The sequence below is a fragment of the Protopterus annectens genome, chromosome 2.part1 (assembly GCF_019279795.1).
Source record: "Protopterus annectens isolate FY-2018-M chromosome 2.part1, PAN1.0, whole genome shotgun sequence".
In the NCBI taxonomy this organism is placed as follows: Eukaryota; Metazoa; Chordata; order Ceratodontiformes; family Protopteridae; genus Protopterus; species Protopterus annectens.
In genome coordinates, this window is record NC_056729.1 from 1,680,263,624 (window position 1) to 1,680,278,500 (window position 14,877).

Below are 14,877 nucleotides of genomic sequence, written 5' to 3' on the forward strand. Positions count from 1 at the left end.
AATACCCCACTCGGGTATTGTAGAAAAACTTACCAGCTTAAATGTAAACCCATATGTCACAAGATGGGTTGCAAAATGGCTTAAGGACAGAACCCACAGGGTTACAGTTGCTGGCGCTATGTCAGACTCCAAGCCGGTCACAAGTGGTGTCCCACAGGGCTCAGTCCTTGGCCCCCTATTGTTCGGCATCTACTTCTCAGAAGTACAGGCCAACATGGGAGGACTTTGGCTGACAAAGTTTGCTGACGACTGCAAACTGGGCGCCATAGTGGAAAGTGCATCGGACACGGATATCCTTCAGAAGGGACTCATGGAAACAGATAGCTGGTGCCAGAGCCATGGCCTGAAGTTAAACACCAAAAAATGTGTAGTCATACCCTTCGGGAAAAACAAGGTAACCCCAAGCTACCATATAGGTGGCAATCCACTAAGCACAGAAGAGGTTATCAGGGACCTGGGGACCCAGGTTGACAGTGGCCTTTCTTTTGACACTCACGTTGCTAAAGTGGTTAGAAAGACCTTCTACATTGCCCACCTGATCATGAAGGGATTCACATCCAGATCTAGTGAGGTCATTGTTCCCCTGTACTCTTCACTTATCAGACCAATGATCGAGTACAATGCCCCATTCGGGATGTATCTCACCCGACATCTGCAGCAATTGGAGAGACCCCAAAAGTTCCTCACCAAAAGGATAAAGGGACTCCAAAATCTGTCATATGCTGCCAGATTGAAGAAACTCCAGCTCTATTCAGTCGCATACCATCTGCTCAGAGGTGACATGTGCCTGACATACAAGGCCATGTCCAACCCGAATTAATGGACATGCTCCACCTCAAAAAATCCAAATCCACCAAAACCACTAGAGCAAGCGACTTAAACCTTAGCATGGATATAAATAGGATGTGCTGGAGGGATAGATTTATCACTCAGAGACTCCCTATGCTGTGGAATAAAATCCCGGTCCATGTGAGGCAGAGCACCTCGCTGACTCTGTTCAAGAGAAATCTTGACCTGTGGATGGGAGATCGTAGGTTTACCCCGGGAATCATCTCTGTGTCACTGCTGGACAGAGGCACACCAAACTAATGGGCAAAGTATTTTTTCATATAAGGGGTGGCGTAAGCCACAAAAATTTGGGCTAGGTTTATAAATGCCTTAGGGCAGATAGCCTAGTATAAACCTATGAACCTATGAACCTAATATCAAGTTATAACAGTGCAGTAAATGACCCCACACAAGAGTGCTAGGTCAAGGACAGAAAATATGCAAGTTTTAAGAAAAAAACGATTTAAAACTAAGTGCAAACAGGAAATTCAGCAAACAGCTTTTGGTTGTGCTCTAAATACAGCTACTAATACAGAAATCAAGTTTAACAAGCCAGAAAATGCTCAAGCTAGGCAGCTATGCAGAAAAACTTAGCAAATAAACAGAGAAAAAATACTTAAAATCTCAAAAGTGGCTCCCTTCTTCTCTCAGCATTTTTTCCTCTTGGAGGGTGCTTCACCAACAGCCAACAAGCCTGAAAAGACGCCCAAACCACGAGGCAACTAGGTTTTAAGAGAGGAAGATGAAGGAGTTTTGGAAATGACCCCTAGTGGCCAATAAAACTACAGTTTCAAGTCAGTAACCACCTCTACGGGGTCAGGGAAGCTGCTCAATGTTATTCACTGCCACTGATCACAGAGAGACCCTCCTTCAGCCCAAGCAAAAATGGCCTCACAGAAACTTTCAAACAGTTCAGGAACAGCAAGCCTGTAACTGAACTTTTTTAACTCTCAGAAAAGTGGGAAAAACCAAGATTTTTTTTTTCTTTTTTACAGAGATAGCAGAGGTTCACAAGTAATATCAAGTTATAACAGTGCAGTAAATGACCCCACACAAGAGTGCTAGGTCAAGGACAGAAAATATGCAAGTTTTAAGAAAAAAACGATTTAAAATTAAGTGCAAACAGGAAATTCAGCAAACAGCTTTTGGTTGTGCTCTAAATACAGCTACTAATACAGAAATCAAGTTTAACAAGCCAGAAAATGCTCAAGCTAGGCAGCTATGTAGAAAAACTTAGCAAATAAACAGAGAAAAAATACTTAAAATCTCAAAAGTGGCTCCCTTCTTCTCTCAGCGCTTTTTCCTCTTGGAGGGTGCTCCACCAACAGCCAACAAGCCTGAAAAGATGCCCAAACCACGAGGCAACTAGGTTTTAAGAGAGGAAGATGAAGGAGTTTTGGAAATGACCCCTAGTGGCCAATAAAACTACAGTTTCAAGTCAGTAACCACCTCTACGGGGGGCAGGGAAGCTGCTCAATGTTATTCACTGCCACTGATCACAGAGAGACCCTCCTTCAGCCCAAGCAAAAATGGCCTCACAGAAACTTTCAAACAGTTCAGGAACAGCAAGCCTGTAACTGAACTTTTTTAACTCTCAGAAAAGTGGGAAAAAAGCAAGATTTTTTTTTTTTGTTTTTACAGAGATAGCAGTGGTTCACAAGTAATATCAAGTTATAACAGTGCAGTAAATGACCCCACACAAGAGTGCTAGGTCAAGGACAGAAAATATGCAAGTTTTAAGAAAAAAATGATTTAAAATTAAGTGCAAACAGGAAATTCAGCAAACAGCTTTTGGTTGTGCTCTAAATACAGCTACTAATACAGAAATCAAGTTTAACAAGCCAGAAAATGCTCAAGCTAGGTAGCTATGCAGAAAAACTTAGCAAATAAACAGAGAAAAAATACTTAAAATCTCAAAAGTGGCTCCCTTCTTCTCTCAGCGTTTTTTCCTCTTGGAGGGTGCTTCACCAACAGCCAACAAGCCTGAAAGTAGACTAGATTGTGGTAGTGAAGGTATTGTCTATTTGACTATGTGTAGTGGATGTCCGGCGTTCTACGTGGGAATGTCCACTAGAAGTTTGAGGACACGTATTCTTGAACATTTGTATGTTATAAGAATAAAAAATGTCAAAGATTCCTTGTACAAACATTCCACTACGTGCATTAACTGGAAAAAGTTCACCTTCTCGGTTCTTGAGTCAGTGAACAAGGACATCAGGGGAGGTGATTATAGGAACAAAGTAGAACAGAAAGAAGTGGTATGGCAACTGAGATTGGCTTCTTACATACACCCTGGGCTAATGACACAGTCAATATAATTTTTTTTTTAAAAACAGAAAAGTTAATATTAAAAAATAATGTTTTTACTTAGATGTATTTTTTTACTGCAAACAGTAGTCTATGGGACTAAGTTTATTGATGGTTCACTTCAACTGAATAATTGTTTTATGAGTTGAACAGCTTGTTATACAATTAATTGTTCACTTGCTGACAGTATTTTAAGTGTGTTTCTGTAGTAATGAATTGTATTTGTGATGAACTGATGAATAGTGAATTAAATCATTTTACGCTAAAAGACCTGGTTTTCTCCTGATTTTTGGTGTTTTTGTTTTACATTTTTCTTTGGTATACACTGCTGCTGTTCCTGCTGCCTTTTGCTTTTCCTATTTTAATAAATTAGTTTGCTCTATATTCATTCAGCAAAGAAAAGAATATTTTTTATTTTGAAAATACATCTTAATCAAGCTCTTCATCTCCAGTCTCAGTCTGCATAATTATTCTCATGCATATTTACGTTCAAGTATTTCTTAAACAAAAGTGATTTAAAAGTGAATCAAGGAGTACTATTGTTAGATTTACATAGACATATAATCAGTATTTATGTTATACTCGTTGACTTTATATTTTGAACATTTGGAAGTAACTACTGCGCCACTAAATACCCATTAAAAGTCCATGTGTCAGACATACTAATTACTACTACATGGATAATCTGTATATAAAAAAAAACATAAGAAAGAGAAATAAGAAAGAGAGAGAGGACAGAGAAGAGAGAAAATATATGCACATATATATATATATATATATATATAGAGAGAGAGAGAGAGAGAGAGAGATCAATATATAGTAGATAGATATAGAGTATACCTCAAAATGTTGACAGCTCAAAATGCAGACACCAAATACTTACAGTTCATAAGATCAACAGTTCAAAATACCGACAGTTCATAATATTGACAGATCGCAAAAAAGAGTTCACAATACTAACAAAAAACACCCAAACCCCACACTGAAACATGCACCAACAAACAAGCACAACACTAAAGGCATTACCTTACTTAACCCTTACTCTAAACCTAACCTGCCAACACACGCACAAGCACATTCCCAGCCCTAATACTAAGCCATGCACCTGTGTTAACATTGTGACCTGTCAACACTCTGAACTGTTGTCATTCTCATAGTGCCCACTTGAGTGCCAACACTATGAGCTGTCAACATTTTCTGAATGGCAACTATATATATCTATCTATATATATATATATATATATATATATATATATATATGTGTGTGTGTGTCTGTATGTGTGTGTGTGTGTGTGTGTGTGTGTGTGTGTGTGTATGCATATATATATAGTGCCCACTTGAGTGCCAACACTATGAGCTGTCAACATTTTCTGAATGGCAACTATATATATATATATATATATATATATATATATATATGTGTGTGTGTGTGTGTGTGTGTGTGTGTGTGTGTGTGTGTGTGTGTGTGTGTGTGTGTGTGTGTGTGTGTGTGTGTGTGTGTGCTAAGCAGCGGTGGTGTAGCAGTAGCGTTGTTGCCTCACAGCAAGAGGTTTTCCTGTTCGTTTCTCGGCTGGAGTGCCTTCTGTGTGGAGTCTGCATGTCCACCCCGCGGTCGAGTGGCATTCGAAAGACATGCATGAATGGGCGTGCCTTCGTTGAAGATTGGGTGTCGAGCTAGCAACTTGGCACCATAAAAATCTACTGCCAATCATTAGCAGACTGGTGTTCCACTGTGGCGACCCCTAACCGGGAAAAGCCAAAAAGACAAGCATATATATATATATATATATATATATATATATATATATATATATATATATATATGTGTGTGTGTGTGTGTGTGTGTGTGTGTGTGTGTGTATGGGTTTAGGGTAGCTACACCTACACCCAGAATCTCACTGTTAAAATGTCAAAATGATAAATACCAGCATATTCTGCACTTGCTTTGGTGATTACCCAAGAGAAGAGTAAATTAAATACAAGTGCTTTTGTAAGGGGGACAAGCCTGCTTGGGGATTATTGTTCTTGCACACCTGTTATCCATCTGTTTGTGTTGAACAACTGGTATCAACCAAACAGATGTCGACATACCTGTACATTCGATCCAGTGGCTGCAATCCATTGAAAGGCCAGCTAAACCAACATCCAGAATATTGCTGAAATGTCAAAACGACAAACATTGACACATTCTGCACAAGTATTTTTACAAAGGATGCACCCCCCCCCCGAGGTGCATCCCCACACCCTGTGCTAATTGTATATACTAACTCCAAAACTGCACAATCCCTGGGGAAAGGGAATACTACCATATCCTTGTATCTGGCAAACAAATGTTATATACCTGTACATTTGACCCAGTGCCTGCAACCCACATATCTCTCAATATATGCGCACACACACACACACACACATATATATATATATATATATATATATATATATATATATATTTATAGAGAGAGATAAAGATATAGAGATATAGATATATAAAACATAATATTTTTGGGAATTCATTAAAGGCACAGCTCATGCTACAACAGCTCTTCCCTCTCGATATGCCCAGATACAATTTAGGAGCATGCTACCTGTGACTAATTTCAGATGTCATTATTGGCATGTTTCTTGAATCTCAGGTATTACCATGATGTGCAGATCATGGTTGACTTAACATGTCATAGAAGTATACTGCTGCCCATGAAAGCAGTGGAATCTCCCCGTCCAACCATTCTCTGACACACAGATGTCATGTACACACAGACATGCACTACACCACCTATACTCATCTTTATCCTCCTATGGTTCCCAACACACAATACTTTAGCGCCCTTATGGCACTTTACAAGAGGCAGCCCCTGTGGTCTAAAGCATCTCCCCACCCTACAATCCCTGTTATGATGTAGGTGCCATTACTGCAAATTCAATTGTCAACCTTGGTGGTTCTCCCCACCCCTGATTCCTGTATTAATAACGGTCCCATTACAACACTTAAGTCTAAGCCCTGGTGTCCAGTGGTTTGCTCCTCATCCCATTCCCCATAGTAATATGTGTGCTGCAGGACAGTTTAAGGAGTATCCCATGATGTTCAATGTGTCCCCCCACACCCCGTCCCCATAATAATGTATGTGGTGTAGGACAGTTTAAGGAGTATCCCATGAACAGCCTTACACACTGGTCCCAATAGTAATGTATGTGCTGTAGGACTGTTTAAGGAGTATGCCATGGTGTTCAATGTGTCCCCCCACATCCCTGTCCCCATAGTAATGTATGTGCTGTAGGACAATTTAAGCAGTATCCCATAAACACTCCCACACCCTTGTCCCCATAATAATGTATGTGCTGTAGGACAGTTTAAGGAGTATCCCATGAACACCCCCATACCCCAGTCCTCATAGTACTGTATGTGCTGTAGGATAGTTTAAGGAGTATCCCATGGTGTTGAATGTGTCCCCCCACACCCCTGTCCCCACAGTAATGTATGTGCTGTAGGACAGTTTAAGTAGTATCCCATAAACACCCCCACACCCTGGTCCCCATAATATAATGTATGTGATGTTGGACAGTTTAAGGAGTATCCCATGAACACCCCCATACCTCAGTCCCCATAGTAATGTATGGGGTGTATGACAGTTTAAGGAGTATCCCATGGTGTTCAATGTGTTCCCTCACACCCCTGTTACTATAGTAATGTTAGTGCCATTACAGCAGTTTAGAGAATCATTCCTGGTGTCCAGTGGTTCCCTCCATCCTCTAATCCCAGTAGTAATGTTGGTGCCATAACATCAGTGTTTTCCCTGGTGGTCTACTGGTCCACCCCCATCCTCATACTATGGTTGGTGCCATTACGGCTCTTAAGAGGGGGTCTGGTGTTCTCCCATCCCTGTTCTGTTGTTGTAAGGTGCCATATGGCATTCTTTCCTGGTGTGCACTGTATCCCCCATCACTGTAGTAATGTTGATGCTGGTGTGTCACTGGACAGTGTTTATCCACCCACTCCCCACCCCTGTTCCCTGTAGTAACAGTGATACATTTACACAATATTCTGCCTGGTGTCCGTTGGTTTCCTTACTCCCCCCACCAGATCCAGGTTTTGATGTTGGTGTCATTATGGAACTTTTATAATAAACCCTAGTGTGTAGTGGTCCCCCCACCATCAGGTTTGTATTTGTGGTTTAACATGGCTTCTTGGCCATTTTTGCTACTGCAATGTTGTGGGAATGGTTGTGTTGACCTACATGATTGTGCACTGTTTTGAGTCACTTGGCCATGTAGCTGGCTTCCTGGGGGAGGTTCTGGAAAATGGCACACAGCTAATTAGCATATGCATCTCCTGTGGAATGCCTCATTAGCATTTGTTACAGTCACATGACCAGTCCTTCAGGTGGTGCATGTCTTTATGGTGGATGACTGTGGAGCATTGGGTATGGGTGCTTCATGAATACCAAAAAACTACTGCAACACTTACATGGCCATGTACACATCTCGGTAGGTTTATGAATCATGGCCAGTATTGTGAAAAATAGAAGTGGAGTTTAAGGTGTTTAGAGTAAATAAGGAAAAGCATTTGGTAGACAATTAATTTCACTCATGAGATGTTCTTTAAACTCTGAACTTTAACGGAACTTAATATAAATCAGCATGATCATCTTGAAAACAATAACCTCAAATGAAGCCAATACATTATGACAAAATATGAATATACTCATAGCTACATTTTGGTTATTCATAAATAGATATAGGTTCATAGGTTTATAGGTAGGTACTAGGCTATCGGCCCAAGGGCCTAAGTAAGCCTAGCCAAAAAGATTCCCTGGCTTACACCACCCAAGAAAGTTATTTTCCTGTGCCCCTGTCGAGCAGAGCCACAGAAGTGATCCACGGGGTGTATTTCCTATTTCCCATCCACTCATCAAGATTTTTCTTGAAGAGTGCTAATGAGGAACTTTGCTTGACATAGATAGGTAGCTTGTTACAGAGTATAGGAAGTCTCTGGGACATGAATCTATCCCTTCAGCATGTCCTGTTTATTGTGGTGACAAGGTTTAAGTCCCTAGAGCATGTAGCTCGCAGGGATTGGGATTTCTTTAGGTGTAGCATGTCCATCAGCTCTGGGTTTGACATAGCTTTATATGTTAGGCAGAGATCACCTCAGAGTAGGCGATATGCTACAGAGTAAAGCTGGAGTTTTTTGAGACGGTCAGTGTAGGGGATCTGTTTGAGGCCAGTAATCCTCTTTATGAGGTACTGCTTTGTCCTTTACAGCTGCTGCAGATGTCTTGTAAGGTACAAACTAGCAGCCTTCACACTGTGGGGATTTAACTGTGATGTATCTCAAGGTCGGTAAGCATAAACCCTAGGTTTAGAAACCACGTTTTTCGCTTTGGGATAGGGAAAAAGCAACATATCCCTGGTAATCTGCTCTCCCACAGTCAAGAGGTATAGCATCTTAAATTATTAAAGACTGTGAATGTCTTAGATGGGATACCGGCGTAAAATTGTGCCACATCACACATGCAAAAAACTGTACAGAAACTCATACCGGATCGGTTGAGGCCCGGGTTAACAATGACTGCCACCAGTACTGTTGGCCAACAGGGTGTTCGCGGAAATTGGGCTACTGTTGGCCAAAGGAGGAGAAGAGACGGAAGGCATGCCCAAAGGCAGGTAAGGGCTAGGACTGTGATAGTGAGGGTCAGAACTTTGAATGTTGGCAGTGTGACTGGTATAGGGAGGGAGCTAGATGATATGATGAACCGAAGGATGGTTGGTATATTGTGTGTGCAAGAGACCAGATGGAAGGGGAGCAAGGCTAGGTGTATCGGAGGTGGTTTCAAATTGTTTTATCATGGTGTGGCTGGGAGGAGAAATGGCGTAGGCATTATCCTGAAGGAAGAGTATCCTAAGAGTGTTTTGGAGGTGAAAAAAGTGTCAGATAGAGTGATGTTTATGAAGCTGGAAGTTGATGGTGTAATGATGAATGTTGTTAGTGCATATACTCCGCAAGTTGGGTGTGCGATGGATGAGAAAGAAAAATTCTGGAGTGAGTTGGATGAAGTGGTGATGACTGTACCCAAAGGTGAGAGACTGGTGATTGGAGCAGATTTCAATGGACATGTTGGTGAAGGGAACAGAGGAGACGAGGAAGTGATGGGTAGGTATGGTGTTAAGCAAAGGAATTCAGAAGGTCAGATGGTAGTGGATTTTGCGAAAAGGATGGGCATGGCTGTGATGAATACGTATTTTAACAGGAGGGAGGAGCATAGGGTGACATACAAGAGTGGAGGAAGATTCACACAGGTGGATTATATCTTATGTAGAAGGACCAATCTGAAGGAGATTGGAGACTGTAAAGTGGTGGCAGGGTAAAGTGTAGTTAGGCAGCATAGGATGGTGGTTTGTAGGATGACATTGGTGATCAAGAAGAGGAGGGTGAGTGTGAGGGCAGCACCAAGGATCAAATGGTGGAAATTGAAAAAGGGTAATTGTGAGGTGATGTTGAGGGAACAGTTAAGGCAGGCACTGGGTGGCAGTGAAGAGTTACCGAATAGCTGGGTAACTACAGCAGAACTAGTAAGAGAGATGGCTGGAAGGGTGCTTGGTGTGACATCTGGAAAGAGGAAGGAGGACAAGGAGACCTGGTGGTGGAATGAAGAAGTACAGGAGTGTATACAGAGAAAGAGGTTGGCGAAGAAGAAGTGGGATTGTCAAAGAGATGAAGAAAGTAGACAAGAGTATAAGGAGATGAGGTACATGGCAAAGAGAGAGGTGGTGAAAGCTAAGGATAAGGCATATGAAGAGTTGTATAAAAGGTTGGACACTAAGGAGGGAGAAAAGGACCTGTACCGATTGGCTAGACAGAGAGACCGAGCTAGTAAAGATGTGCAGCAGGTAAGGGTGATAAAGGATAATGAGGGAAATGTACTCACAAGCGAGGAGAGTATGTTGAGCAGATGGAAAGAGTACTTTGAGGGGTTGATGAATGAAGAGAATGAAAGGGAGAGAAGGTTGGATGATGTGCGGATAGTGAATCATGAAGTGTAGTGGATTAGCAAGGAGGAAGTAAGGATAGCTATGAAGAGGATGAAGAACGGAAAGGCTGTTGGTCCAAATTATATACCTGTGGAAGCATGGAGGTGTTTAGGTGAAATGGCAGTGGAGTTTTTAACTAGATTGTTTAATGAAATCTTGAAAAGTGAGAGGATGCCTGAGGAATGGAGAAAAAGTGTTTTGGTACCGATTTTTAAGAATAAGGGTGATGTGCAGAGCTGTAGTAACTACAGAGGGATTAAACTGATCAGTCACAGCATGAAGTTATGGGAAAGAGTAGTGGAAGCTAGGTTGAGAAGGGAGGTGATGATTAGTGATCAGCAGTATGGTTTCATGCCAGGAAAGAGCACTACAGATGTGATGTTTGCTCTGAGAGTGTTGATGGAGAAGTACAGAGAAGGTCAGAAGGAGTTGCATTGTGTCTTTGTGGATTTAGAGAAAGCATATGACAGGGTGCCTAGAGAGGAGTTGTGGTATTGCATGAGGAAGTCGGGAGTGTCAGAGAAGTATGTAAGAGTGGTACAAGATATGTACGAGGGTAGTGTGACAGCGGTGAGGTCTGCGGTGGGAGTGACGGATGCTTTTAAGGTGGAGGTGGGATTACATCAAGGATCAGCTCTGAGCCCTTTCTCATTTGCAATGGTGATGGACAGGTTGACAGACGAGATCAGACAGGAGTCCCCGTGGACTATGATGTTTGCAGATGACATTGTGATCTGTAGTGAGAGTAGGGAACAGGTGGAGGAGACCCTGGAGAGGTGGAGATATGCTCTAGAGAGAAGAGGAATGAAGGTCAGCAGGACTAAGACAGAATATATGTGTGTGAATGAGAGGATGGATAGAGGAATGGTGAGGATGCAGGGAATAGAGGTGGTGAAGGTGAATGAGTTTAAGTACTTGGGATCAACAGTTCAGAGTAATGGTGAGTGTGGAAGAGAGGTGACGAAGAGAGTACAGGCAGGATGGAGTGGGTGGAGAAGAGTGTCAGGAGTAATTTGTGACAGACGAGTACCAGTAAGAATGAAAGGGAAGGTCTACGAGAGGGTAGTAAGACCAGGTATGTTATATGGGTTGAAGACAGTGGCATTGACAAAAAGGCAAGAGTCAGAGCTTCACGTGGCAGAATTAAAGATGTTAAGATTTGCACTGGGTGTGACGAGGGTGGACAGGATTAGGAATAAGTATATTAGAGGGTCAGCCCAGGTTGGAAGGTTTGGAGACAAAGCCAGAGAGGCACGATTACATTGGTTTGGACATGTGCTGAGGAAGGATGCAGAGTATATTGGGAAAAAGATGCTAAAGATGAAGCTGTCAGGTAACAGGAAAAGAGGAAGGCCTAAGATAAGGTTTATGGATGTGGTGAGAGAGGACATGCAAGTGGTTGGTGTGACAGAGCAAGATGCAGAGGACAGGAAGAAATGGAAACAGTTGATCTGCTGTGGCGACCCCTGACGGGAGCAGCCGAAAGAAGAAGAAGAAGACAATAAAACATCTTCTATAAGACACTATACTGACTGTTCTATCACTTAGTTAGTAGAAAAAGAAAATAATACCCTACAAAAATAAATACAATTACTTAAAAATGCAACATTTACCTAACTGGAAGAAATCTAAAAACATGCTAGTCTAAACAATACATAACTTTCTAACAGATTAAAATCTGGAAGAAATAATGGAAATGTTTATATTGTTAATTACTTTTGCTCTCTCTCTGTTAATATTTAGCCTGGACTGTTTCAACAGCTATCTGAGCTCTAGAAACCAGGATGCTAAACAGGCAGAAGTTAAATCTATTCTATTTACAACAGCAGATGGAGTATCACACAGCCTGGTTCTTGGTCCGATACCTTTTAATGTTTCTTTTACTTATATGTGGAATAGGTGTGTTGATGACATAAAGGTTGTTAAGTGTGCAACTATGTTTTCAAAACTGCATCAGAGTCCCAATGCCGTTGAAACATGGCTAAAACTATTTTTCTGTATCCTTCATATTTAAACAAACTCCAACAGGAAGGACTCTACACATAACTCTTAACCTCTTAGTACAAGAAATCTGGACAAAGCCAAAAATAATTGGGTATCAAATGCCCAAAATTTGGGGGTCCCTATTAGTTCATCGAAAATTCAGTTCAGCGAATGGCATTTTCAGTGCACTTACATCGAACATGCCGTTCGTCTAACTGTTCTTACTGAGATCACGGTACAGCGAAGATAGGAAAATTTGCCCTTTGCTTGCTGTAGTGCGATCTCAGAGTTGGTACATATAATTAGTGGGCCCCCCACAAGAGCAGAATTTGATGAATAGCATTTCTGATGAAATGCTGTTCGTTGAAGTGAGTTTTAGCTGATTTAATATAGACCCACATTTGGGACAGATTTCAAATATTGCTCTTATAAACTTGCAAAGATTTTAGAATAACAGATTTTGTGTTAGCAAACATTTTCTGGAGGATGTAAACTTTAAAACTGAAATATGTATAATTATTTAGTGACTTCAGTCCTCAAGTGATTTTCCAGAAACACAAATTTTATGAGGATCAGACCAAAAATGTGAAGTAAAAGTCTAGGCATTCTGTGAAAATCTGGACCGATGAAAGGTATTAGTGAACTAGTCTTAGACAAAACCTCAATACTGAATTATGCCAGTAACATTGCATGGACTGGGGTACAGGGATTATTCTAGCAAAATAAGAGAAAACAAAAACACAGATTTAGTTTCTACCGATGTTTTTGTTTGTTAGTTTTATATTTCTTCATTTTTCTGCAACTGCTAGCCATACTTTAGCCATTCTTCAATACCTGTCTGTGCTTCTGGATCTGCTTGCTTTATTTCCTGTATAAAATGTGTAGTTCACTGACCTTGTCTGTTTTGTTTGCTTTTCTCTCTGTTTTCTCTTCTTCTCCTTCTCTTTACTTTATTAACGCTGCAACACACTACGGCTCCACATGTATATAGAACCTCAGATTCCCACAAATATTGCAACACACTGCATCTTCACATGTTAAGAATATCCTAGATTCACAAAGATATAAACGTTTAAAATAAAAAATACAATTTTAAAATGAAAAAAATTCATGTGTTTTATTCATTCAAATCTAAGAGTGGCTCCTGCCTCTTTTTGTTTTAAATTTTCTTCTTCAGAGATGGATTTATGGCATCTGCTATTGCAGCAGGTTTTATCAACATCCCATCTATGTATTTATTTACATTTATTTGCCAGGAAAGCCTGAATAGGAAAAAAAAAACACTTTTCAACAGAGGCCTGGGGACAAAAGCTGCAAAGAAAATACAAAAAACACAAAAGGCAGATGAACATTCAGAATGTTAGGAAGAGTGTCATCTGAGTGATATTACTGGGGTCAGAGGTGAGAATCCAATGCAGAAGTGAGTCTTTGTCAGTATATTAATTTAATCAATGTGCAGTCTTGATTAGTTGTGTGAAGCCATATAAATTTATAGTAGGTAAAGGAGATCTGGGATGTCTCCTGTCTCATTGCTTTCACAGTGGACATTTTTTCTGCTAGCCAGTTTGGCCTGTAGTAAAATACTTGAGTAATTAATCTTTGAAAATGCTGGTTTATGATGAAATGCTAATTTTTTATCAAATATTGATAATTCCAGTAGCTAAAGGGGCGTGGTCTGAGGGGTTCAAAGGGTATATGGTTTAATTTCTTGTCCTCTCTTTCTCCATGTAGAAACATTCAAGCTTTGAATCTTTATCATACACATGAACTGCTTTTTATAGGGGAATTCTAACCTCATCAGGACCTCCTGGTTAGCATATTAAAGAAGGATGACTAAATTATGTGACACAACTTAAAACTATCTCTCTGCTTTCTTTTTTAGGATGAAGGGTTTCTCAATCTCTTCATCTGACAAATCCTGTGCAGAGCTTCTCAGCCTGGACTGATGATATAACTTTTGAGGTTGTTCTTTATATTCAAGACATTGTCTGACACCTTCTAATTGTGTGTGTCTGATAAATGATTCTGGAACTCCCATTTCAAGGATTCTCACAAACCAATTCCAGGCACAATTCATTGCACACACCTGGCCACAGTTTTGCGGAGCAGGTTGCCACACTGCCCTATTCATTCTCATTCACAAGTTCCCTTATTCCTCTAGTTGCCCTTTATATGCTTTTATTGATCACACTGAGCTATAGTTTATATAAATGTTAGAGAGATTGGGGTGCAGAACGCAATCTGATGAGATGATCTTTTGCCAAGTTCATGACATCCATTTGATCTGGTTCTCAAAAATAAAAATAATTCTGGAACTGCTATTTATCACAGAAACTAAGAGCTGTAACTGAACATACTGACTGTACACCAATAGATGAATTTTTAAGTGCCTTTCCCAGACTGTAATTAATTCAAAGTGTCTACTTAGTCTAGACTATTATAAAAAGTGTAGGACAGTGGTTCGCACATGTATCTGATTAGCAGCAAAAATGAATAAATATTCCAAAAGCACAAAATATGCAATTATAATGTTCACCAAAATGAATATGCCAAAAATATTAACACCATCCTATTTTAATGCCAAGATAACCAGCCTTAATATCTTACCTATTTTTTATTTCAGCGGGCAAGCAGCATAATTTTTTTATGACAAGTCAACAGTGATTCACATTTCATTCATAGGTTCATAGGTTTATACTAGGCTATCTGCCCTAAGGCATTTATAAGCCTAGC

General features: G+C 40.5%; 1 protein-coding gene across 1 annotated transcript in view; it reads left to right on the forward strand.

The window, feature by feature from the left end:
• The window catches only part of LOC122795010 (carbonic anhydrase 6-like), a 122,994-nt gene extending 108,938 nt beyond the window's left edge, over window positions 1–14,056 (forward strand). Inside the window, exon 4 of the mRNA XM_044063596.1 lies at window positions 14,027–14,056. Coding sequence (XP_043919531.1) covers window positions 14,027–14,056 — 30 coding nt within the window. The remainder of the gene's footprint in view (window positions 1–14,026) is intronic.
• Window positions 14,057–14,877: the final 821 nt, after the last annotated feature.